Consider the following 24,950-nt stretch of genomic DNA (forward strand, 5'->3'; position numbering starts at 1 on the left):
AATACCTATTAATACTGTAAATAAAAAAACAACTTTTTAAAAAAGTAGTATTTATTTTACAATCAAAATATACTTCTTATCGTGTTAATCATCTGCCTCCAAAATGCTGAAATAAAAAAAAATAATATCAAATATTGGTTTAAAATACAATATAGTTGTATATAATTATACAGTATGGAAAATTCAAAACACTTAACACTTAAAACCCTGAAGTACTCGTATATTCAAACTGTATTTTATTGACTAATTTTCCTTTCCATTTATCAATATTTAAGTATTAAATACTTAAAACGCCATAATATTGCAACATTTTTATTTTAGATTTATTTAGTTACTTACCGCAAAACTGATTGGATTTCATTTTTATACGTCTCAACAACTACTCTTTACATTATTAACTTATTATTGTGAATTTTTATTGTGAACAAACTAATCTTGCTTGACCGACTGACTCCCCGGACGGGCAAGAAAGCAAAAAAGATTAATCGAAATAGTTCATGGGAAAATAAATTCGACGAAAAGATTGCCAAATTAGCTTTGCATGCTCGATAAAAACAGTTTTGTTTAAAACCTATTCGTTATGTACACAATGAATATTGTTCGTTATATAATATCAATAATCTCTACGAGTATATAGGGTGGTCCACTACGAACCGTCGCGATCCATTATGGAAAAAATATGACGACTATATAACAACGTGACCTATCGACGTTTGGAAAAACCGTGTAACAGACAGAGAAACGTAGGTAATTGCATGCGCGGGAGAAAGACAGAGAAAACGAAAAAATATCAAGTAGGCGATATTTTTAGCGCGCTGTTGCCAAACGCCGTAAGTATTCAATACCCTCGACAAACTTACTTACGGCGTTTGGCAACAGCCCGCTAAAAATATGGCCTACTTGATATTTTTTTCGTTTTCTGTCTTTCTCCCGCGCATGCAATTACCTACATTTCTCTCTCCGTTACACGGTTTTCCTATGGTCGCTTTTGGATTTACCACACCTGTAGACAAACAGTGGCAATGGAACTGGAAATTAATTTAAGTAAGCAGCGTGAGATGGCGCCATTTTTAATCATAAAAAAGTCACGTGACCTTTAAGATCCGTTTTAAAGTTAAAAAAGAGTCACGTGGACTAAAAAAAAATAAATTTGAATTAAACATTATTTTGCTATTTATAGTCACGTGACCTTCAGGATTTCGGTTTGACATTAAAAAAGAGACTTTTAAAAAAAATGTTGAATTATTGAAAATCGTTATGCGACTTTATGAACTTTAAAAAGAGTCACGTGACTTTTAAAATCATGTTTTTATTTTTGAAAATCATCACGTGACCATTTGCACGTTATAAGGAGTCAGATGACTCTTCAAATAATACTGTGACATCTAAAACAGTCACGCGACCTTTACGATTTCGTTTTGACGTTAAAATAATTGAAAATTGTCACGTGGCCATTTGCACTGTAAAGAGGGTCACGTGTCTTTAAAAATATCAGTTTAAACTGAAAAACAATTACGTGATCCTTCAAATGACATTTAAAACTGTCATGTGACGTTATAGATTCCATTTTTAATCTCAAAAGAGTCACGTGACCTTCAGGATCTGTTTTGACGTTAAAAAAGTCACGCGATTTGAAAAAAAAAATTGTCTAAACATAAAAACTGTCACGTGACGTTAAAAATGACATTTGCACATTAAAAGGAGTCACGTAATTTAAAAAATCTCAGTTTAAACTGAAAAACGATTACGTGATCCTTCAAATGACATTTAAAACTGTCATGTGACATTATAGATTCCATTTTTAATCTCAAAAGAGTCACGTGACCTTCAGGATCTGTTGTGACGTTAAAAAAGTCACGCGATTTGAAAAAAAAATTGTCTAAACATAAAAACTGTCACGTGACGTTAAAAAAGAGTCCGGTGACTTTTAAAATTAATAGAATCTTTATTATCGATACGTCAAACCAGAAATTCTTATCTTGTTTAGTTTTCAAAATACGAGTAATTTAACTCAAATTTATTTGAAAAAATCAAGCTTACGCAGTTCAGATGGGATAGCAAAAGAAAGCGGATTATAGGAAATACTGCAAAAGTTGGCAACTATGCTTGCAATGACGAGCTGTAGTAGCGCCATCTCTTAGAGTTTACCCGTACAACTGAAGCGGCCGAAATACATTAGGAAGCCCTTGAAGCGTAAAACGGCTTCTTTTTTGTGGCTGTCTGATGACAATAGTCATAATTGATAAGATTTATTTTGCTATAAATTAATTTTAATAAAAATAATGAATAAGTTTGTAACGTCTTTTGTTTGTCCATTTATAGTTTGTACTTATCATTTAGTGTATGGTTATAGTTACTTACGAAGTTCTTCAGATTGCGTTGCAGTTCGTTTCTTTTGCGGATTGCTATTGACTGGTGGATAACTAACTACTTCATTTGAAGCCGACGAAGGAGCAAACAATTCGTTTGTGTTGAGAATAATTTCTGCGAGGAGATTCTAAAAAATATGTCACAAAAATATTATTAAAAATTTTTCAATCAACTTTGCAGAAGTTTTAACTTTACCGATCGTCTAACACTATTAACCAAATCGGCATAGTACGGCGCAACGCCTTTTTGCTTCAGATTTGTTACGGCAAAAACACTACCAGCTGCTGGAAACATTTTCTTTTCTGCTTCAGATAAATGAAATCTGGATGTAGTGACGAATAGAATATCCAATTTGGGACCTCCCCACATTACGGAAGTCACGTCTCTAGCGGGAATAGGTACTACCTGTTAATAAATTTTTTATTATACTTAACAGAAAATACTACATTTTCAACTGTTTATAAAATACAGTAAATATGACATTTTCGGAACAGCGCACGGAAATTTTTTCCCGATCCCTCTTTCCGTGCGCTTAATAATAAACATAGATATCCATGATACTAGATATCCTATGGCAACCCGAAGAAAAAAAAGAAACGAGTAATGTGTCTATAGCAACGATTTATTTATTAATGACAAATTTTATTTTCTGTCAGTGAAAATTAAGTATTTATGTATTTATTACATTTTGCAAAAATGAATTCAGATTGTGAAGAAAATCGGGATATTCCCGAAAATATCTTACAACGAGCGGCAGAAGTGAGTGCAGATTTATTACCAGTGAAATCCAGGTTGAGATATGAACAAGAATATAACAGTTTTCCGAATGGCGGACTCAGAAACGAATCAAAATTGTGAGTGACGATATTCTTTTAGTATATTTTTCTGAAAAAGCCAACACTATGAAATCCTCCACTTTATGGAATCGATTCTCTATGTTAAAGAGTTGTTTGGCAATAAAAGAAAATACTCACCATCAATATCCAAAAACGATTGCTTTTTTGAAACGACAAACTGTAGGATATATACCAAAGAAATCCAAGATTCTTACAGCAGAACAAGTAACCAAATTTTTATGTGAAGCTTCAGATGGAGAATATCTACTAGCAAAAGTAATTTTAGTGTTTGGCATCTTGGGTGCATGCCGCAGAGATGATTTAATTACTTTTGAGTTTAGATGATGTGGAAGATAATGGGCGTTTCCTTGTCGTGTTGGAAAAACTCACAGGTCAAGAAGTTTTACCATTACCAATGAAAATTGCAAATTCGATCCCTGTACAATTTACCGTAAATACGCAGATCTCCGCCCTAAACATATGGAGAGTAGAAGATTATTTGTTGCATACCGAAACCAAAGATGTTACGCTCAACATGTTGGGTGCCATACTATCAGTGGTATTCCAAAACTTGTTGCAAAATACCTAAAACTAAAAAATCCCGAAGAATATACCGGACATGGGCTAAGGCGCTCTTCGGCAACCATGTTGGTGGAAAACGGCGGTGATTTGCTCACTTTGAAAAGACACGGAGGATGGCTTTCTTCCAATGTAGCAGAAGGATATTAGAAGAGTCCATACAAAGAAAAATTGAAGTATCACGGAAGTTGTTTAGCCCTTGTAACTTGGAAACTACAACATCTGTAACAGTCAATCAAGAGAACCAAAGCACACACGAACACTCCGCTTCAACATCTTTAGCAGAGTCTTTAGTTCAACAAAAAGAAATGCAAAAGGGATTGAGCTTTAACAATAATACGAATTGTACAATAAATATTACTATTAATAATAACGGTTCTGTCCAAAATTAATTTTCTTAGAATTACCTACTTGTATTTTTTTTGTTAATTTGAGTTGTATGTACTTACATTTTTACTGTTTTAAAAATAAAAATAAATATTCCCGATTTTCTTAATAATTTTTTGCGATATTTTTTGTTTATGTTGATTTCAGGTACCTAAGTATAATAAAAAATATCGTTCATTACTCGTCCAGAAAAATCCTCATTTCTGTACTGGTAATGAAATATACTATTCCATCACAATTAAAAGTCTGAAAATTGAATAATAGTAATATAATAACCTGCAAAAGTTGTCCATTTCTCGGATTTGCTTTTATTACGGAACCTCCGTAATACAAGGCAATCCATAAGTTATCATCCTGATCAATCGTCATCCCATCAGGATTACCAGTGACGTAAGGAAATTTTGTGATGTCTATGGCCACTCTCGGATTGGATATGTCTCCTTTGTCTTCATCGAACTCATATTCAATCACCTAAAAAAATCCTATTTCAGTGGAATAATTTGGCTTAAGTTTTTTCCTAAATACCTTACGAGTGGGCGAGTCAATGTAATACATTTTATTATTGGCTTTGTTCCAACATAAGCCATTACTAATATTTACAGGGGCAACTTCAACTTTAGGACTGATCAGCGAGTCTTTGGTTAACTTGTACAAAATTCCTTGATTCACGTCCAAGGACCGGGTTTGGGGATTTTCGAATCCCATTGTACCTTAAATTTGTTCGTTAACCTCAGTAGAAAAAAACTCAGTGTTCTTACCAATCCACACCCGGCCCTGTTTATCAGCTTTGCCATCATTCAATCTACTCTGCGGAAATTGGTGCGAAACCGTCGTCAAAGTCTGTAATAATTAATGGAATTAATTAACATTTAATGGGCCTATCCCACATATCATAAATTTTTGTTTTAATGACTGGAATCGAAAGAATAGGATCAAAAAACTAATTTTTCATATACTTGAAGAAAAAATTATGGTCATAAATGTTCCTACATTAGTTTGAACTTGTCCATTAAATTTAAAAGATCTGTTTTGGCGCGCATGTGACGTACGTAATTCTGGGCGATTTTATTGGCTGTTGCACGCCAACTGTTTCACTTCTTGTCGCTGATTGGTTGATAGTGTAGTACGTCACCGGCGGCGGGCGTTTTAAACATGAGATTAATGTAGTTTTTATCATCATTTTTTTTCTATTTAGACTTAATATTTTTGAAAACAAAAAAATACGGGTATATTTTCAATCCGTCTTTGTAGTTATGAAATAAAAAAAAATTGTGGGACAGGCCCATTTGAAATTATTTACATATTTGAATGAGTTAACACTCTTAATTTTAGTTTTCATACAAACATTGCTAGAATTTATTTTATTAGATGATAAAATGAAATACTTACTCTTTGACTTCCAAGTTCTTTTTCGCCGTCCCATTCTAGGGCGATTAGTGATCTTTCCACACCAACAATTAGAATATTTTCATTTTTCTTTGCAGGAATTACAGGCGTGACAGCGCCCTTAAGTGTAATAAAATTCACTTTTTTCGTATTATAATTATAGCTCAGTACACGTCCCGAATGGATATCAACAAAATACAATATATTTTTGCGGCCTAAAAGATAAATAAGGTTTAAGTATTAGAATATGTTGTTGTACGTACCTAAGATTTTTACCTAAGACATGATATACAGGGTGGTCCAGTTTTAAATGTCAATAATTCACCAATCCATAGCCAATTAAAAAATAAGTTGACATTCATTATGTCATTTTCCTGAAAAGTGCTTCCTAAGGAAAATACAATCTTTCAAATTTCTGTTTAAAAAATCGTTTTTTTTTGTCATAACTGTCAGACCGTTGGAGCAATATTGATCAAATTTGGAACAAGCACTTTATTACACGTTATTACAGTCAAAGACCCAAAACTAACCCAACCCAACTTAAAAATTGTCTTGGAAACGAAAAATTCACTTAAGAAGTTTAAAAAATATTGTAGCCAGTTTTCATAGTTTCCAGACAAACTAAAGGACTTTAGTTTTGAAAATTGAATTAAAAAAGATAAAAATTTCAGAAGCTTAAAAGTTGTGTTTATAACCAGTTTTCATGCAAATTGAGAGACTAAAAATTGACTTGTAGACATAAAAACTACTTTTTCAAGAATTTGTTACTACAAATTCATCCATTTAAACCTTTAAAATTGACTTGAACCCCAAAATGTGACTGAACTAATGAAAAGTGACATCAGAAGCTTAAAATTTGCATTTGAAGTAAGTTTTCATAATTTGAAGACAAATTTCCAATATTTTAGTCTTGAAAATAGTCTTAGATGCAGGACATTAACATTAGATTCATGAAAATTGTCTTGAAAACGAACTTTTCGTGCTTTTTACTTTGCTTTTCATTTTCTTCAAATTCTGGACTATTTTTAATGCTTCAAAACTGCTTTGAGCTTGGAAAATCGAGTTTCAAGACCATCTTCACCAAGTTATTGACATAGCAAACTTAAAAAACAATTTTTACATTCCTCATAGACTTAAAATGGCATTCCAAGCTTTGTCACTATTAAATCGACTTCTAGACACCTCAGTGCTAAAAATTCGGGTATTTCTTAATAAACTAGACTGTTTGTAGTGTTTTAAGGCTGTTTTCAGTGCCTCAAATCGAGTTTCAAGACTATCTTTACAAAGTTTTTGACTTATCAGGCCTAAAAGCCAGTTTGTCCACTGACCATAGTCTTGAAAATGTTATTTCAAGCTTCTTCACTATTAAATTGACTTCTACACTCATAGGTGCAATAAATTGTAGCACCTCTAAGAAATTCAGACTGTTTTTAGTGCTTTTTAAGACTGAAAAATCGAGTTTAAGACTATTTCCAAAAATCAAGTTTCTTCAGTAATAAAAGTAAAAAATGTTGGTATCAAATGCTACAATAATAGTCTTGAGAACTAATTTTTAGAAATAAAATAGTCCGAAAATTTAATTTACTTCTAGACTTGTTGTCCAGTCCAGAAAATTGAGTTGTACACCAATTAAAGTCTTGAAAATATACTTTTGGACTCTCTTTAGTCCTAGTAAAGTCAGTTCTAGCATTAAAAGTCAACTTTTATACTATTTTTAGTAGTAAAAAATGAGTTTCATGCACAATACAATCTTTGTCTTGATTTCCGGACTTTTCTTAGTCCTTGAGTGCCAGTTTCAGACACTCAACCAGGATGGCAGTCTGAAAAAGCGAATCATAAGACCATTCCTAGTACTAAAAAAAATTTTAGACTATTCAGTACAAATTTGGACTTTCACAAGTCTTGAATGTTCAGTTTTAAACTATAAAACGATTTTTTAAATTGAAATTTGGAGGACTGTATCTTCCTTAGGAAACCTTTTTCAGAAAAATGACATAATAAGCAAGTCAACTTATTTTTTGATTAGCTATCAAATGGTGAATTATTTACACTTAAAACTGGACCACCCTGTATTATGTATTTTATTATCATAGCTTACCATCCCACATAGGACCTTCTGAATGATCTACGGGTTGTGTCACTTGGAAAACCGATGGCGAATCAAAATTTGGTTCTAACGTTGGAGCTAAACTACTTGCACTTAAGTTTTGTAAATCTACCCTAGAATAAAATAATATAATATGAATAAAAAATCAGAAATTTACAATCATGCACGGTGATCTTTAAACTATTGCAGGAAACAGCAAAAGCATTTCTTTTGTGGATAATATGCTTCAGTTTTTCCTTTTTGGTCATGGGCACCGGTCACCAGTGAACCAGAGTTTAATATAATTTCTTGCAGATTTGAGGACTAACATTATTGCTCAAGTAAACAATAAAATAGTGAAACACCACTGCAATGATTTTTTTTTTCAATGAATCATGGCAGTCGTTAATCGGCCTTCACACTTTTAACTATTGGTCATTAAAAACCAAGTCGACTGTAAAATACAATAAAATACTTTTGTCCAGGACCAACCAATAATGTACTAATATTCAGGGTGTTGACAGAAGCTAAATGAGGGTCATATAACGTCAGAGTAATTAAAGGAGCTTTTTATACACAATCAAGTCCAACATTTGTCCTGGAAAGTACAACTACACTGTTCAATGTAAGAAAATCTGTAAGTTATTACCAAAAACATTCATTCAAAATTATTTTTGTTGCTCTCACAATGAAGGACGCTTTAAAATGAAACCCACATAATTGTGCATGTAACAAGTACCTAATAAGTTTGCTGTACTAGAAAGCACTTGTACCTACCATTGATTATAGTGTTGGAGTAAAATCGTCCCACTTCAAAGTGTTCAACCACTGTTGAGTTAGATCCGGTTTTTTTTAAAGTAAAAGACTTATACGGTTGGGCTTTTTCCTGAATTGCTGTTACAATGTTGCTTGAAACACTTACGAACAGGCAGCAAACAAAAATAACCTCAAGTTTTGGTTTTAAACCGTAAAAACTCATCTAATCCTTAAAAAACTCAATTTCCACAATACAAACTGTCAGAACTATTCCCGCCATATTGGAATCTTCTGTGGTTTGCCAAGTTGACATTGACAACGTCAGTGCCCTCGCGATCGTAGGCGGCCACGCTGGGTTGCGTTCAGAAATCACACCATGTTGTTATGTAAATAAATTGTTCACGTGACCCATTTTTTCCCCAATTCCGTCATTTCAATTTTATTTCGGTACTTTTAAAACAAATATTTGCTTCTTGCGCTGTAATTTTTGTTAAAGATGAATTCGGATAGTGAAGTGAATAAGAAATAGTACCGGCTGCTACCAGAAAAAAAATCGAAATCATTGTACATGTCAATTTAGTAAGTACTAAGCAGATTAATTCATTTTCTGAGAGAGTTTTATTGGTTTATTTTAAATTGTGTATTTTACATTGTGGACCACCTATTCAATGCTAATAAGTACGTTAGACATTTATCTTCACTTGGTATTAGTGGTCGTGGACAAAGTATGGTATTATCCTCGTTTTTTATGGCCATTAATCCCACGGGAGGAACAACCCCTTAGGGATTAATGGCTATCATAAAGAGCTCGTTGAATAATACACTATTATGGTTCAGATGCGGAGCAGTTAGATTCTGTAAATTTTAATCCCTGAAGATGTTACTTTATTTATACACTGGAAACATACTTCGTACTTCACTGATAAGGTAAAATTTATAAATTTCGTATTTATTGTTTGTTTATGTAATCTAAATAATGATTTAGACGATTGACCAAACAGTAAAATTGGTAAATAAATTAATATTATAGCATAACTTGATTGATCATTTTTTGTTCCACAATTGTTATACAATATTTTCTCAGTTACGACAATACGTATACAAGTTATTACATTGAGTATACCTACATATATTATGGGTCCCTATAATCTTAGATTTAAAGTGGAGGTTTAGCTTACCTTGTCAAGCAAGAACAAAGAAAACTACAATAAACTACGAACCGTATCATATCGATTTGAAAATAATTAAACTGTTTTTTTAGACAATCACTTTATAAGCTTTTCAGGCGCGAGCAGTTTAACGAAAGCATTAGGTATTCTGTGTCAGGCGAGACTGTTTTGTAAACTAAGTTTAACTGTATTAGAAATTTCTAAAGTGTCTATATTTTTTCCGCTTGGTTAATCGGTTCATTTTTTATTATGTAACAAAAAAAATTGCAGTCTTGATTTAGACAAAGAACTGGTCGAGTAATAATTTTCACTAGGATATGTTTCTTCCACTGCACACTAAGTATTAGTCATCTATTATATAACATGTAAGTTTTGAATATAATTTACATGCCAATTGGTAGGGTGCAATTTTCATTCTTCAACTAAATGTTGTAAATAAAAGTGCAGTAAGTTTTTTCAATTTAATTATTTACTAGTTGTTTTTCCACACGTTTAAAACTGCTACGTAAGTAAACTTTTAGGTAATTCAAACAAAAATCTTCATTAGTTACTTACCTATAATAAATGTATTATAATTAATAGAAATGTTACATTACAGCACCTGTTTTGAAGGCGGGAAGGACTAGTTCCTGTCTAGTTTTTGGTTGCTAGGGCTAACAAACCGGGAAGTAATAATTTTAGTTCTTTTTTGGTAAACTCGATGTCAGATTGTTTATTTCACTTAGTTCTACCCAAAAAAGGGTGGATAAAGCTGGTTTTTTGGGAAAAGAATTTCATTTTTCATTTCTTACCTTGCTTCGTGCACCGTCGGCTGTCTGTTTCACCCATTCGTGGGTTTTCGAATTGTCATTTGTCAAGTATCCGATCTTTTCTGGTTTTCACTTGGATTACTTGCAGCTGCTATAAAATAGTCATCGACAAAATCCATTTTCCGTAAAGTTCAGCAAACATTCAGTGAATAGAATAGAAATAAAAAATTCTAACCAAATTTATATTGTAAACAAAAAAATAAACTGTCAAATAATCTGTGGTCTGTCAGTTTAGTAACGTCGAAGCGTCGATCTATGAATTGAAATACCGCCTACTATACTAGAAAGCATAGAAAGTGCTTGTCAAAAATTCCAATATGGCGAATATGGGAAATAGTGGTGACAGTTTGCGTTTGTTTGTATTGCGGAAATTGAGTTTTTTGAGGATTAGATGAATTTTTACGGTTTAAAATCAAAACTTGAGATTATTTTCGTAAGATACTTTTGTGTGCTGCCGTTCATAAGTTTTAGGCTTTCTAGTATAGAGGGCGGTGCACCGTAACTACTAACACGGCTGTCACAATATACTATATGGACCGCGTTTCAAATGGTTTCAAAATTTTAAAAAATCACCATTAAACTAATTTTTTTTTCGTAACTCTTAGTAAGCTTTGCCCTTATTTAAAAATTGTTTTGGTTGAACTCTCAAACCAGTTCAATGCTGTTGCTAAACCGGTAAGTTTAATGAACCGAAATAAGTTTGTCACTTTTTTACAAATCAATGAATTTATGTTGTAATTATATTAAATACACTTATAATTATTACTAAAGATTATTAATTTTATTATTACTGTCACAATGAAACAGCCTATAGGTATATTTACTTACTCCCAAGCAGAGTTTTTACAAGAACTAAGTTTATTCAAGCCAGTGGTTCTCGAAGAAACATGGATATAGAGTAAAGGTGTATTTAGCAGGAGCAAGGTAATTTACCTAATACTATAAAAAGGACTCTGGTAGAGGTATTAATGAGCTGCTAATACTAAATATTATGTTTCAGGTACCTTTATTTGCCTAATTTGGAGTTTGCTTATCATGCTTTGAAAGGGTCCAAATTTAAAAAGTCCCATTACCAATTGCTCTAAAAGACTCTGAACAAAAGGTGTTTGAAGCTATGGTTATAATGGTGTTGTCAAAATCCATATGCAGAGTGTTGAAAAAACAAGTTTCAGGTAATATTAGAAAGATACAAGTTACTTAATACATAAATTTGATCAAATGCCATTATTTTGCAGAATTAGCCCTTATAAATTTTGCCTTATTTTCTCTGACTATGAGGCTAGAAACCGATGGTGCTACTGTTAAATACTTTTCCATCAGATAGTAGGTTAAATTACTATTTTAATTGTATTATTTACACATTATGAAATATACAAATAAAATCTTTAAAAAGTACACTCAAGTTTCTTTTTTATCTAAGAAGTCTAGTTTTCTTCATAAACAATCATAAAATTAGATAATTTCTTTAACTGAAATTGAAAAAACATGTTAAATAAATCACACAACAAAACCAAATTGATATGTATTTAATGCTGGGTAAATTTACAAAAGGAAATAAATAAGCAATCTATATCACAAAACCTAGAAACAAGTTCTTAAAACACCAACAATTCTGTTATAAGTTAAAACACTGCTTTAGGATTTAATAGTCCCCAGGATACACACATTGCCTTTCCTTTCTTGCAAATTTGATGGAATAATTCTGGAAACGTTGGTATTGGGCTGTTAATGACTCGTTTGAATGCACCTATCTGTGATGTTCTTTCCAGATAATTTAAATTGAATGTGGTTGTTGTTCCCAAGCCAAAGTTTGATTGGAACTTTCCGCCTTTGTTTACCACCAAATGTTGCAAGTTTTCCAGTTTGGTGAAGAAAAATCTTAAATTCTACGAAGGTCTCGCAATAACAACACTAATTAATAAACTTAAACAACCCTAAACTAAGTTTTTATTCCTTCTGTTTGTAGTTTTTCAACTTTTTAAAATTCTTAACCTCAAAATGTTTAGCCGACTGTCAGTTGGGACTATGCTCTATGTTGCCACATCTTCCACGAGCAGATGTGAACCTAGTGTATTGTTGGTTGCAGTAATAAACGGATTTCCTAACCTAACTTTTATAAAAAATTTCTCTAATTTGCTATTTTGGATCTGTGGTCTCAACGGTATCAAAAATCCCTCAAAATCGGTCCGAATTCCAGAAATGTAGACTTTCCAAGAAAACGCAGCTATAGGAGACCTTAATAATTTTCGATAGATAATTAAATTTTGCGTCTACTTTAACCATAAAATGGGGAATGTTCCATTTAATTTTAGCTAGTTTCTATGGTTTAAAGGTTGCATTTACTGGGTACAAATTTTGAGACATCCAGTTAGCTCAGCTAGTATAAACTATTACTTATACTACTAATAAAATAAATATCTATTGTTTGATAAAGTGATAATGTATTTTATATGCATCTATAGGGGTATGTTGTCACAGGATGAACAATATTACTATTCATTTAGAGGTATGTATAAGCTTTTTATTGTCGTCTATTGATTTAGAACTGAGTTTCAAATTATGTATAGTATAATGGTGTACGTTTCGATGTCAGTTTTATTATCTCTTCATTTCGCACCAATCGTGAGGACATGGAGCTTTTCTCGGTGGACCGCATGGATCACAAGGTGGTGGAGGATCGTAGATTCCCACTGACTTTTCTCCTAAAAATTATATTTTTTTTACTGATTTGCATTGTGCCATTATTTGAGAGAGAAAGCCAAATCACTTGGTGCATTAAAACTTTGGACGCCTTGTGCGACGTTTTTGAAAAAAATATTCATATACCCCAACTGCAACATAGCAATAATTGGTAAAATATACCTCTTTTAATATCGTGGGCTAGAACAGGTACAGCATTGTCAAACATGCATTGCTCAAAGTCGCTAAATTTCGGCAAACCCAAATTCTTGACAATCCCATTAGGACCAAGCAGCAGTGGCGTCGCCAAATACTTCAAAAATGGATGCACTTTGGAGCTCACAAACGCCGACTCTACAATATCTGGATAACCTGTCAAATTCAAATTAACCATACGCTGTACGGATTGAATTAATCATGATGATTAAGAACTACCTTGAAGTGCTTTTACTAAAGATATGACAAATCGAGCGGTGGCAAAAGCATTCGCTAAAGGAGCGCTTTCACCAGGTTTCAGTTTACTGATGTTTTCTTGAGAGTTGCGGACACTGGCAGTAATATTTTCTATTTCAGTCTGCAATATGGAAATGTCAAGACAGAGGTGTCGCTATTACTCAAAAAACAATAATTGAATTACAATTACCCACTACTGACTTTATTAATACAGTTCAATTGTCAATTGCAAATACTTTTAAAAAGTAGGTTAATTACAAATTATTACTTTCATAGTAGTAGCTAGTTGCCAAACGCCAAGTTATTTTGTCGACGGTATTTGAGTGATACTTGGCGTTTGGCAACAGCGCGCTGAAAATATGGCCTACTTGATATTTTTTTCGTTTTCTGTCTTAGTCCCGCGCATGCGATAATGTACGTTTCTCTGTTCGTTACGCGGTTTTCCTATTAATGTCTCTTTAAGGTTCTGGTAGAGAATTAAACTAGCTACAAGGGAAAAAAATGTTTGAAATTGTTTTTCAGGAACTGTCACAGATCGTGTCTTAGTTTCCGGAAAATAACTCCCTTCTGACGACGCCCTTGAGGGCAAAATGTCCCTATTAGATTTTCGTAGAAAATGAAATTCTGCAGCTGTATAATGACGTCACATCCGTTTTGAAAAACCCAAAGACGGTAAACAGTAAAGGATTGCTTAATCCCATAAGCGCAATGTTGCCCTTATCGGTGGCATGGGACGCCATTTTGTCTGTCATTTCTTGAAACTACATAAAAATTTCTTTAAAATGAGATGCAAGTCAATATTTTGACAGAAAATTCAAAATGGCGGCATGGGACGCCATTTTGTCTGCCATTTCTTGAAACTACGTGAAATTTCCTTTAAAATGAGGTGCAAGTGAAATATTTTGACAGAAAATTCAAAATGGCGGCCTGGAACGCCTTTTTGTCTGCCATTTCTTGAAACTACGTGAAATTCTCTTTAAAATGAGGTGCAAGTGAATATTTTGACAGAAAATTCAAAATGGCGGCCTGGGACGCCCTTTTGTCTGTCATTTCTTAAAACTACGTGAAATTTCCATTAAAATGAGGTGCAAGTCAATATTTTGACAGAAAATTCAAAATGGCGGCCTGGAACCGTCAAAAAATACAACTTTTTTATTTGTCAATTTACAGTTGACGTCTCGGTGTCATTTTATGTTAAAATTTCCCGGAAAAGACGCTGGTGCAGTCAATTTTTTGATATCTCAAAAACTAACAGAGTTAGACCTAAAATTTAACATTTTAACCACTTCTTTGCCACGAACTCGGCCGGATTAAGATTTACATGAAATCTGACTAAAAAATATTCACAATATAATATGTGTTATTATGGTAAATAAAATTTGACGCCCTCTAGCGGCCAAACGGTGCTATCAATCAACTCATGTGGGGATATTTTTGGAAACCTTGAAATCTGATCTATCTTTTGTTTTCTATGACATTTTGACGTATCTTGTCAAGTAAGGGAGTAATTTAGGGTCACAGCAACGAGTGTCACATAATATGTGATTTTATGGTGAAAGAACTTTAACGCCCTCTAGCGTCCAAACGGCTTAAATCGTTTCGGCATACAAACCACAAAAATATCTGTCCGATTCTTATCAATTCCTTGAATTTTATAGGTCGAAAACCCAGTTAAAGTTATTGAATAAATAAACATATGGGACCCATAACTATTGAACCGATAGAGCTTGATGTTCAGAAACCGAGTATTAGTCAGTAAAAGATAATACTTACATTAGTAAATTCAGAACACGGTTTAGCCTGAGAAAGAACCGGAATTATTGTTTCTGCAGAATGTCCACCAATGACAGGGACCACCACACATTCTGGTTCAAGTCCTTGCACCTGCGCTACAAAGGTATTGGCCCTAACGATGTCTAAAGCAGTTATTCCAAAAATGCCGTTTGGATTGTAGCTGCCATTTTTTTTTAGAATTTCCGTGGCCATGGGAACAATGCTGTTGATCGGGTTAGTTCCAATCGCTAATAAAACCTAAAAAAAGAATGAAAATTTAAAAAAAATGCTAACGCATTTCATTAAATTTATACTTTTGGGCAAACTCTAGCAACTTCAGAAATCACTTCTTTCATAATTTGAGAGTTTGATTCCCACATTTTGTCCAACGACAATTTATCCACATCCGGGGCTGCAGCAACTACAGTAACTATTTTAGAATTCTGCAATGCCAATTGCAGGTTATCTTTCCCAGTAAAGGCGGAAACTTTACATTTGGTGTCAATGTGATTTAATTCGAGTGCCAAGCCAGATGTGGACGTTAAATCATGAATGCACAATTCATCTATTAAGGGTGACTGTTTTAACATTAGACACAATGGCTGACCTACTTTGCCTATAAAATTTATTATACAGCTTATCATAGTTTTGGTGTGCAATTTTCGTACCTGCAGCTCCTACAATTGTCACTTTCATGCCTCCATGACCCGATGAGAACGTTTTAAATCGAAACGTTTCATGTTGGTGATGCCCAGAATATTTGAAAAGGCGGTTACATACAAATCTCCACAATATACTCATTTTGCTCACTTTTAATTTTGAGTGACTTGAATGAATTTGAGCTGTCAAATTAAAACACATTATTTGTTGGTTATAATCATTCAAAAATTTAAAAAATGCCGTTTTTGCAAAAAGGTTTGAAACCGTCAAAAAATACAACTTTTTTATTTGTCAAGTTACAGTAGTATTAGTCTCGGTGTCATGAGGAGCTAAAAAGGCCATTTTTAACCCATTTTGTAGTATTAATTCAATTGAATCAGAACTTTCAATCCAATCAAATCCATTAACTGGTTAAATTTAGCGAAATTCAGTTTTCTTGACAACAGGTGAATAGATTTTTAGCACAAAACAAATTCTTGCGTTGATTTGAATTAAAGTCGTATTTATTTTTAAAAACCTTACATGCCTATTTATACACTAGTAACCTAATCATTAATACACTGCTAGTCAAAATTAACGAATAAATTACGCTTTTATTTTGGTTTCAATTGTCATTCGTTAATTACGACCTATAATAATTTATTTTAACTATTCCATAGACTTTCATCTAGATAACACACTGTACACAAGGAATATTTGTGTTTTTTTTAAACCTAAAAGGCAGTTAAACATTTCAAAAAAACAGCTTGCTGCATTTTTTTGACCAATCACACAGTACAGTACAAACTAACTCCCTCATTTTGACAGTTTAGAAGCCTTAAACGTTATTTATCACTTTGCTCTAATACATGATGATTGAAATCGATCTTGTCGTTGTTTGATTAATACTTCTTAAGGCCAGTGTTGCCAATTTGCTGTCTTGTTTTTGGGCATGTTTTTATAACATTTATAGCTTTCATTCAGATTGAAATATGATAAACAGAGTCACGTCACAACTGTCAATTTATCCCACAGATGGCAGCACTGTCTATGGCGTTTCAAAAAATGTCCTAACAAGGTTTTCAAAACTGTTCTTTTACTATTTTTTGGCAGCTTTTCATTCGATTTCACCAAATCATTGATTTTAAAGTAATCAAAAACCGTTGATTTTATGATAATTGAAAAAAAAACTACTACAAATATCATTCAAAAATTGAAAAAATGCCGTTTTTGCTATTTGTCAAGTTACAGTAGTATTAGTCTCGGTGTCATGAGGAGCTAAAAAGGCCATTTTTAACCCATTTTGTAGTATTAATTCAATTGAATCAGAACTTTCAATCCAATCAAATCCATTAACTGGTTAAATTTAGCGAAATTCAGTTTTCTTGACAACAGGTGAATAGATTTTTAGCACGAAACAAATTCTTGCGTTGATTTGAATTAAAGTCGTATTTATTTTTAAAAACCTTACATGCCTATTTATACACTAGTAACCTAATCATTAATACACTGCTAGTCAAAATTAACGAATAAATTACGCTTTTATTTTGGTTTCAATTGTCATTCGTTAATTACGACGTATAATAACTTATTTTAACTATTCCATAGACTTTCATATAGCTAACACACTGTACACAAGGAATATTTGTTTTTTTTTTTTAAACCTAAAAGGCAGTTAAACATTTCAAAAAAAAAAAATGGGATTACATTGAACCACCCTGTACAATTTTAGTAGTTCGGTACGTTGACATAAATGTCACTTTAACCTGCCTTGTCGCGCGTCAGTCACACATCCCCACAGTTCTATAATCAATTCGTCGGTAAATTCGAACGCGGCCAAATCCGAATCGTCAATAGCTTCGGCAAATTCCATGGAATTTAGTTTGTTCGCGCTGAGTTCCCAAATTTGCGTGGCCAATTCGGAATCGTTGATGCCCATGAAGGACTCCAAGACTCCGTTGATTTTTTCGATGCCCACGTCCATCGCGTCGTCCTGAAATTTGAGCGATAACTTATGCAACCAACAATACACGCGAGTGTATTAAAGGTTGCGTTAATACTAGAAATATACCTGTTCTTGTATTTCAGCCTTGCCTCCGGCCTTAAACCGTAACGTTTCCTTGCCAGAACCGTATCCGGCTTTTTTCGGGGTTTTCGCGCTGCTCTTGGGCGCTATTTGACCGAACCCACTGGTCATCGGTTCTATAAGTCTTATTGTGAACGTGGAACCCAACGGAATGTTTTTCAGCGCTGCCGCCACTTCAAAGTGTCGTTTGCCCACCATATTTTCGCCGTTTAACTTTTCGATATGGTCTCCAACCTGAAATTAAAAAAATTAAAAAAAAAACAGCTTTTTTGTTGACTCTTAGACGAACTTTAATATGTGGAATGTTTGATATAACCGATCCTTCCTTAATTCGTTTTATAAAAGAGTAACCCGCTCCGTTGTCGGTAATGGTCAGGCCTAGGGAATCTTCACTTTTTTCTAGTTCTACTTCTTTAGGTCTACCTGTAAATAAAAAAACAAATAAATAGGAACCACCCGGTATATCAGTGAGTGGAATGTCAGACGTTTATTAGTATGCAATATACATCAACTAATGGAATACGTTGGACAGGAATATTGGCCGTTAACTGTGGGTCTTAAAAACTAACGGTAATACAGGTAATAGCCAGGTCATTCGGTCGTTTGTATCGGCAAATGATGCGTTTAATTGCATCAGGTGGTTTTCCTCCACGTTTTGTTTATTTCTCACAAAACAAGCGGAGTTATTTAAGCGAGCGCGTGTCAGGTGACTGCTCATAAGAAAGCTACACGTCTAATCACGTGACGATGTGTTCGATTCTTACCTTTTCGATGTGCAAATATGAAATCTTCCAATCCAATTTGGCCGCCCAGTAGTTTTTTCATGTCAGGTTTGAACGTGTTTAGCGTGCAAAATATAATCTGAAACCAAACGTTTATGATGTTATTTTTCTTCGCTTATGTTATTTACTATTTTTAGATAAAAAGGATTATCCAGATGGAATTTTTTTATTACAAAAACTTGAAAATTCAATATAAAAATCAATAACAATTACCCAGACGAGTTTCCGAGAGATGCTTAATGGAATTTATTACCTTTAAGTCTTAATTTACTCTGTTATCAAACAGCTTTTAGATACACATTTCCGCTACGAAAGAATGCGAAGTTTTAATCTACATTTACAATTTCAAATTTGACAGTTCTCTATTTACCATTTACAATGACATTGCTTGCCAATTTTATAACAAAGTTAACTTTGAAGTGAATGTAAATGGCTGCATTCGTTTTCAGGCTCCATGGAGCGAGCAGAGCTTTTTTGACGTCACAATGACGTAATATGACAGTTGGTTAAACTATGCTTTTGTTAAATTACGTCATCGTGACGTCAATAACGCTCTGCTCGCTCTATGAAGCTTGAAAACGAATGCGGTTAGAGAGAGAGAAGAGATTACAAAAAATGTAATATCTATCAAACATCTTGGTTGGCCTATTCCAACAAACATAGAAAAGCACGCGAGTCCTCTTGCGACGCAAACCTGAACTAATCGCTGCCACATACACTGTGACATATTTTCCAACTTTTGCCTAAACGGACAGGTTATGTGTGTAATCAGTATCTACGTTTTGGTCCGTCACTCTTCATTTTGACTGAAGAGCCATTTTGTTGTGGCAACCGCGTAAAAAAAGGAACCAACCCGTCATCAGGGTACCAATCGAGTGCACGAAATCGTGACCGAAACGGCTGCAACGGATCTTCTTCTAAGAAGATGCATATTGTTGCTTAATAACAACGTAAGGTTGAAAATTCCTTACTGTACAGGGTGAATCATTTGCGCAGGGTTTCTACAAATGTATGAACAAAATGCACTTTATACAGTAATTATTATGATAATAGTAAAATAAGTACCGTAACTAACGGAAACAAGAATCTCTAGAGTTACTCTCGTTTTTACTCGGTTTGTTGGCTGTTTCACTTTTTAACTAGTGTTTGTTTTAAGTCCATCGAGTCTTGGTTAAGCACCATGCCATTTACTCAATGCTTATTAAGTAAAAAGGCCCAATTTCGTAAACGACTACTATACAAACAACTTGAGAGATTTCACTTATTGTAGGCACACGATGTTTGAATTGTTTTACACAAAGTGTCTGAAACTTCAGTTTTAAGCCTTAAAAAATTATTATTTCAATATGTTTAAACGTATCAATCATTGAAGTTGACAGATGTAGAAAATCTCTAATAATTATAAACTACTGAGATGAGATCAAAATTCAACAAGTGACGTAATGCTCAGTTTACTTGTGATTGGTCAAAAAAAGCAGCTTACAGCTTGCTGCATTTTTTTGACCAATCACACAGTACAGTACAAACTAATTGCCTCATTTTGACAGTTTAGAATCCTTAAACGTTGAAATTGATCTTGTCGTTGTTTTGATTAATACTTCTTAAGGCCAGTGTTGCCAATTTGCTGTCTTGTTTTTGGGCATGTTTTTATAACATTTATAGCTTTCATTCAGATTGAAATGTGATAAACAGAGTCACGTCACAACTGTCCATTTATCCCAGAGATGGCAACACTGCCTAAGGCGTTTTAAAAAATGTCCTAACAAGGTTTTCAAAAATGTTCTTTTACTATTTTTTGACAGCTTTTCATTCAATTTCACCAAATCATTGATTTTAAAGTAACCATGATTTTACATTGATAATTAAAAAAAAAACTACTACAAATATCATATCAACGTACTTAAAACCGGAATGCATATCAGATTGTTGGTCAACCATAGTTCCCTATTTCAAGGTTCAGCTAACCATTAAGTACACGGTGGTGCACGTTTAATTGACTCTGTTTAAATTAATATTGTACGCAATAAGTACAAATAAAGTGTTTACTCATACAAGTAAGAAAAGTGAAGCAGGCCTGTCCTGATTAGTATACGGTGTAACTTGATATATCGTATCAGTTGACAGGAATAAATGCGATTGAAATCGTTTTTAAGGTTTCGACGTAAAATGAGGATAATAACTCAATAATTGTTATGGTCGTAGTTGGCTGTGATTCTAGCATGAACGTAGGGCCGTTGATAAGTTCAGCTGTCAGCTGTCATATAATAATTGTTTACAACGTTATCTAAGACATACGTCATCCATAGGCGACCTGACCATAACAGTTATTGAAAGTTAACATTTGTTTTTTTAATTTCTTTGTGGTTTGACTTGAAAACACAATCAGTCAAACTGACGTGTTTTGGTTAATATTTATGAGGTTTTTTATGCTTACGTCCGATGATGGCATGTCAAACGCCTCCCCGATTTTCTCGTACAGTTCTCTAACATTGCTGAAACCGGACACAAAGGCGGTGGGGCTGCCGTGGGCCAGCTGACAGTAAAATTGCAGGGAATTCGTTACTGGCGACACTGAATTCTTGTTGTTGGACGTCACATTGTTGTTTTCGGGTTCGTGGCCGTTCTGAACCGTCGGCGGTGGAATCGCCTTGGTCCGGTGTTTTCTAAACATCTGTCCGTCGTTCCTGAAACAGAATTGTCCCGTTAATCTACAGACTAGACGAATCTGGAAAGCAAAAGTTTTGGCCAACACTTTGACGTTTAAACGAACCTCCTAACTGTCACAGAAACCAAGTTAGAACTAGCATTGGGGAAATCGATCTGACAACCCTGTAGGTATAAACAAAAAGCAAAATTTGCAATACACAAACAACTTCTAAACAAAATGTTTAAAACGCGCAATCATGGATAAAATTTAAGGTTTTTCCGTAGTAATTAGGATCCACCAACTACTTAAACAATCAACTTTGCAAAGGTCAAACTTCTTACATTGTTCTTGCATTGTTTTTAAGCCCGATTACCAATTCTGTACAGAAAATCAAATTTTTTTCTCCCCAACAATCCTTTCACTTTAATTTCGTAAAGGAATAGCAATCAAACTATAGTTTCCGAGTACCGAAATCCGTGCGGTTTTTACGAGGTTACACACACCTAAAATGATAAGTCATTGAAACACAAATTTAAGAATTAAAACTGTCAGTAAACATGTGCAGCCTTGATTGGTCAAAAAAAAGGTGTTTTGACCAATCACAGTTACGTATTACTATGTGGGCTTAGTAATATTGAGTGCATTAACACCAGTTATTACGTAAATTGTTGTAAATTAGTAATAATCGTTTTTATTAGAGGAACCATTCGTCATCCAACCTCGCTTTGAAAAATACGGTTATTGTTACACTACAATGCAAAGAGATCATATAAATCCTAATATACAGTTGATACACAAAAAATTATTAATTATAGAGATAACTAATTACCAAAACACTTAACTTGATAATAATTTGGAAAAATCTGTCAAAAAAATTAAACCTTCTAAATGTCACTAATCGACGTGATTTTATCTAATCTGCATGACAATTATTGTTCCCAGATATCACCAGGATTCAGAATCTAAATCCTTTTTCAGAACAAATATGGGAACAAACACATGTTTACACAGATGTGGGTGTACTAAACTGGATGGATTTAACAATTTTTAAAAAAAAATCTCAATCAATTACCTTAACTGGGTTAAATACTAAATCCTAGTTCAAAATAGCTGCACCGACCATAAATTCGCACTTTTTCTACCTTCACAGAACCACAAACCAAGCTCAACCCAACTGACAACCTAAACTATTGTAAATTGCTTATCTCCAGTTATAAAAGGTAATGAAATTAAGATAAGAGTGCGTGTAATATCTATTTTTTCACTGTTTGTTTTGGCCCGAGTGGTGTTTCTGATAAGGATTTCCACTACAAACAATAAGTTCTGTTGGTTTCACCAATCTGACAGTTATCGCGTGATCGCGCTAATCGTACACAATAGAGCGTCACGTGACAATTGTCAAACTCAAGTTCTAAAAAAAGGTTTTTACGAGTGTTGAAGTGTGTGAAAACTTCAAAAATGCTCACGTGACTATGACGTATTCTGACTTGTGACCAATGGATGTATCAATTTCTCTGATTATTAGTTAGGAGATTCTCTCTGCAAACAACTTATTGGCTTTTGGTGACATTTCCTGGTTAACAGCCTATAGTTCTTTCAGTCATAAATTCCATGACGATTACCCTGGAAATTAAATGCATTTTAAAGTAATAATTTAGCTTCACCGCACACGGTCATTTTATATTGTATACACACACAGACAAGGCGAATTCGATTATGCAACGACCTTGTTACGTCCATATCAAGTGGAAATAACCGATGCTGAAGAATTTGCCCGTTCCTTACTCGCACAAACACTTTGAACGTATTGTTGTGCGCAAAATGGTGCATTCAATATTGTTGAATCATGAATCAACTTTCCTGGTAGAAATGATGTTTAATATAACAGGCAAATATTAATACTTCAGACCTTGACCAGGCAAGAACAAGAAAACCGCACAAACCACGTTTGTTAGACACATTCCAGCCCTGAATATGATTGTAACTAATAAATTACAAATTTTACCTACCTGGGTGTGATTTGAACGGTTCAACGCTCTTGGTCACGTGACTGTTGCATAGCAAACACTTAATAGTACCACATGACTAGCTCAGTCAGACGGCCCTTAATGTCTCACTTGCATCAAAAGAAACAAGGAAACTTTTCATGCTAATATTTTACTAAAAAAAAGCATTTCTAACAATACCTTGTACACAGAAGAACGGTTTTGAGATCTTTAAGGGCCATCATTTGGCAGGTAAAGCAGTTTTAACTTGTTGTAAAGGTCTACGCGTAAATTTTGCATCTGACTTCCAGACTTTTGCACTACTTTATTTAACTCTGAAAGACTTTTACGGGATTTTTTGTTTATATTTAGCCGGACTATTTGTTTGTATAGCAAATTAACAAAAAACAAACTAAATCATAACCTCAATCAACCCGCTAACCGATTATGAATGACATTTTGGCTGTCAAAAGCTAATGAGGATAGTTCTTAAAAAGTTCACTCAGCTGACGTCACCCGTTGGCCGCTCACTGGATAATTTTCAAAATATAACTGATCCTGGGTTATGTGTAACCAGTTTTTAATTAGTTTCCGAAACCGCTGCTAACTTTCTTGAAGATTGGAACAGGTTCCAACCGTCAACATTACAAATTCCTATGTAAATTACATGATCTTCAAACGGTTTTTCAAAAATGTCGAAAATTATTACACAATCCGAGCCATGGCAGTTTAAAACCTGTGGTAAAACGTTCAGGTTGTGCGTACCGTGGCTTAATTTCGATTAATGTATTCACTATAACACCGTGAATAGTTTTTTGGTGCACTTTTTCTGAAATTTGAAAGTGTTGGCTTAATTTACACGCAGTTGGAGTTAGTTGAGAGATTGTGGAATGGAAAAGTAATTTCAGTTTCAACATCAGTGTAGCCAATTAAATTGTAGAATAATTAGGCGACTAAAATACTTCAGATGCTTCAATTAGCAACTTGAATGTTAAAAGAATTGTGTTATTGACATGGTTTATAAGAATATTTTAGCTCAAACTATGAAAATCAACTTATATTCAATTAAATTGAAATAAATGGGTAACAGACAGTAATTGATTAATATAGAATATGTTTTATCCTCACCTATACACAAAAAGTTTTCACTAAACGTAGGACAAACAAAAGTGACAACAATAAGCGGTCAAGACGCGTATAACAAAAGAAATTCAAATTACAGCAATTTAGTATTACCCATTACTAATCAAGCAAACAATGCTTCACAAATTAAATTTCCGCCAAGAAGAATGAAAAATACACACCTTTGTACAGCTTCTGCACGTCACAGTGTAATCCTCTTAAATCCGACAAACAGAGGGAACTAATAACAAATTACACTCTACCCGAACAACACAAACAAAACTTCCCTCGTCGCAAACAAACACACCCTGTACAAATATGTTAATGACGTAACGGTGTACACTGCGGTCCGCAACCAACCGACCAAACCGACCAACTAAACCTAAAAAGCGATCGGGTTTGGTTG

At 33.8% G+C, this 24,950-nt stretch overlaps 3 protein-coding genes and 1 long non-coding RNA gene across 9 annotated transcripts; 1 reads left to right on the forward strand and 3 right to left on the reverse strand.

Annotated features, from left to right (window-relative positions):
• Positions 1 to 33: 33 nt before the first annotated feature.
• On the reverse strand, positions 34 to 10,474 carry LOC145732974 (regucalcin-like). Of its 4 annotated transcripts, none has more exons than XM_081985551.1 (9): positions 10,361 to 10,474; positions 7,657 to 7,778; positions 5,562 to 5,773; positions 4,931 to 5,012; positions 4,698 to 4,882; positions 4,449 to 4,643; positions 2,566 to 2,775; positions 2,362 to 2,497; positions 34 to 106 (listed from the first exon to the last, which is right to left on the reverse strand). In XM_081985551.1, the coding sequence occupies exons 2-9, from the start codon at positions 7,664 to 7,666 to the stop codon at positions 63 to 65; spliced, it is 1,074 nt and encodes a 357-aa protein (XP_081841677.1). In that variant the 5' UTR covers positions 7,667 to 7,778; positions 10,361 to 10,474; the 3' UTR covers positions 34 to 62. The 4 variants fall into 4 exon arrangements, with proteins under 4 accessions (XP_081841677.1, XP_081841676.1, XP_081841674.1 ...); XM_081985550.1 differs by lacking the exon at positions 10,361 to 10,474 and adding an exon at positions 10,125 to 10,276; XM_081985548.1 differs by lacking the exon at positions 10,361 to 10,474 and adding an exon at positions 9,579 to 9,878.
• LOC145732981 (uncharacterized) lies at positions 9,905 to 11,773 on the forward strand. Its single transcript, XR_014179100.1, has 3 exons — positions 9,905 to 10,074; positions 10,168 to 11,550; positions 11,614 to 11,773. It is a non-coding gene; the product is annotated as an uncharacterized LOC145732981 (long non-coding RNA).
• A 1,104-nt stretch (positions 11,774 to 12,877) lies between these two features.
• Positions 12,878 to 16,143, reverse strand: LOC145733293 (malate dehydrogenase, mitochondrial-like). The gene is made up of 6 exons (XM_081986059.1): positions 15,952 to 16,143; positions 15,598 to 15,899; positions 15,284 to 15,541; positions 13,493 to 13,631; positions 13,241 to 13,429; positions 12,878 to 13,080 (listed from the first exon to the last, which is right to left on the reverse strand). Exons 1-6 carry the CDS (start codon positions 16,082 to 16,084, stop codon positions 12,977 to 12,979), a joined length of 1,125 nt encoding a protein of 374 aa, XP_081842185.1. The 5' UTR covers positions 16,085 to 16,143; the 3' UTR covers positions 12,878 to 12,976.
• A 1,209-nt stretch (positions 16,144 to 17,352) lies between these two features.
• kermit (PDZ domain-containing protein GIPC-like protein kermit) lies at positions 17,353 to 24,917 on the reverse strand. Of its 3 annotated transcripts, XM_081986062.1 has the most exons (7): positions 24,727 to 24,917; positions 22,904 to 23,060; positions 21,225 to 21,474; positions 18,773 to 18,869; positions 18,298 to 18,431; positions 17,994 to 18,242; positions 17,353 to 17,915 (listed from the first exon to the last, which is right to left on the reverse strand). In XM_081986062.1, the coding sequence occupies exons 3-7, from the start codon at positions 21,459 to 21,461 to the stop codon at positions 17,679 to 17,681; spliced, it is 954 nt and encodes a 317-aa protein (XP_081842188.1). In that variant the 5' UTR covers positions 21,462 to 21,474; positions 22,904 to 23,060; positions 24,727 to 24,917; the 3' UTR covers positions 17,353 to 17,678. The 3 variants fall into 3 exon arrangements, with proteins under 3 accessions (XP_081842188.1, XP_081842187.1, XP_081842186.1); XM_081986061.1 differs by lacking the exon at positions 22,904 to 23,060; XM_081986060.1 differs by lacking the exons at positions 22,904 to 23,060; positions 24,727 to 24,917 and adding an exon at positions 22,510 to 22,669.
• Positions 24,918 to 24,950: the final 33 nt, after the last annotated feature.

This window comes from Ips typographus, linkage group LG8, assembly GCF_016097725.1.
Source record: "Ips typographus isolate SLU linkage group LG8, UJ_Ityp_2.0, whole genome shotgun sequence".
Lineage (NCBI taxonomy): Eukaryota > Metazoa > Arthropoda > Insecta > Coleoptera > Curculionidae > Ips > Ips typographus.

Bases quoted from the DNA above. Each gene is read 5' to 3' on its own strand.
- LOC145732974 (XM_081985548.1), bottom strand. From the start codon at position 9,628: ATGATACGGTTCGTAGTTTATTGTAGTTTTCTTTGTTCTTGCTTGACA. The intron at 4,883-4,930 runs GTAAGAACACTG...AACAAATTTAAG, and splicing joins ACAGGGCCGGGTGTGGATTG to GTACAATGGGATTCGAAAAT. The intron at 4,644-4,697 runs GTATTTAGGAAA...GGATTTTTTTAG, and splicing joins TTGACTCGCCCACTCGTAAG to GTGATTGAATATGAGTTCGA.
- LOC145733293 (XM_081986059.1), bottom strand. From the start codon at position 16,084: ATGAGTATATTGTGGAGATTTGTATGTAACCGCCTTTTCAAATATTCT. The intron at 15,542-15,597 runs GTATAAATTTAA...TTCTTTTTTTAG, and splicing joins TTGCTAGAGTTTGCCCAAAA to GTTTTATTAGCGATTGGAAC. The intron at 13,430-13,492 runs GTAGTTCTTAAT...TGAATTTGACAG, and splicing joins TTTAGTAAAAGCACTTCAAG to GTTATCCAGATATTGTAGAG.
- kermit (XM_081986061.1), bottom strand. From the start codon at position 21,461: ATGTTTAGAAAACACCGGACCAAGGCGATTCCACCGCCGACGGTTCAG. The intron at 18,432-18,772 runs GTAAGAATCGAA...TTTTATTTACAG, and splicing joins CATATTTGCACATCGAAAAG to GTAGACCTAAAGAAGTAGAA. The intron at 17,916-17,993 runs GTATATTTCTAG...CTCAAATTTCAG, and splicing joins AGGCTGAAATACAAGAACAG to GACGACGCGATGGACGTGGG.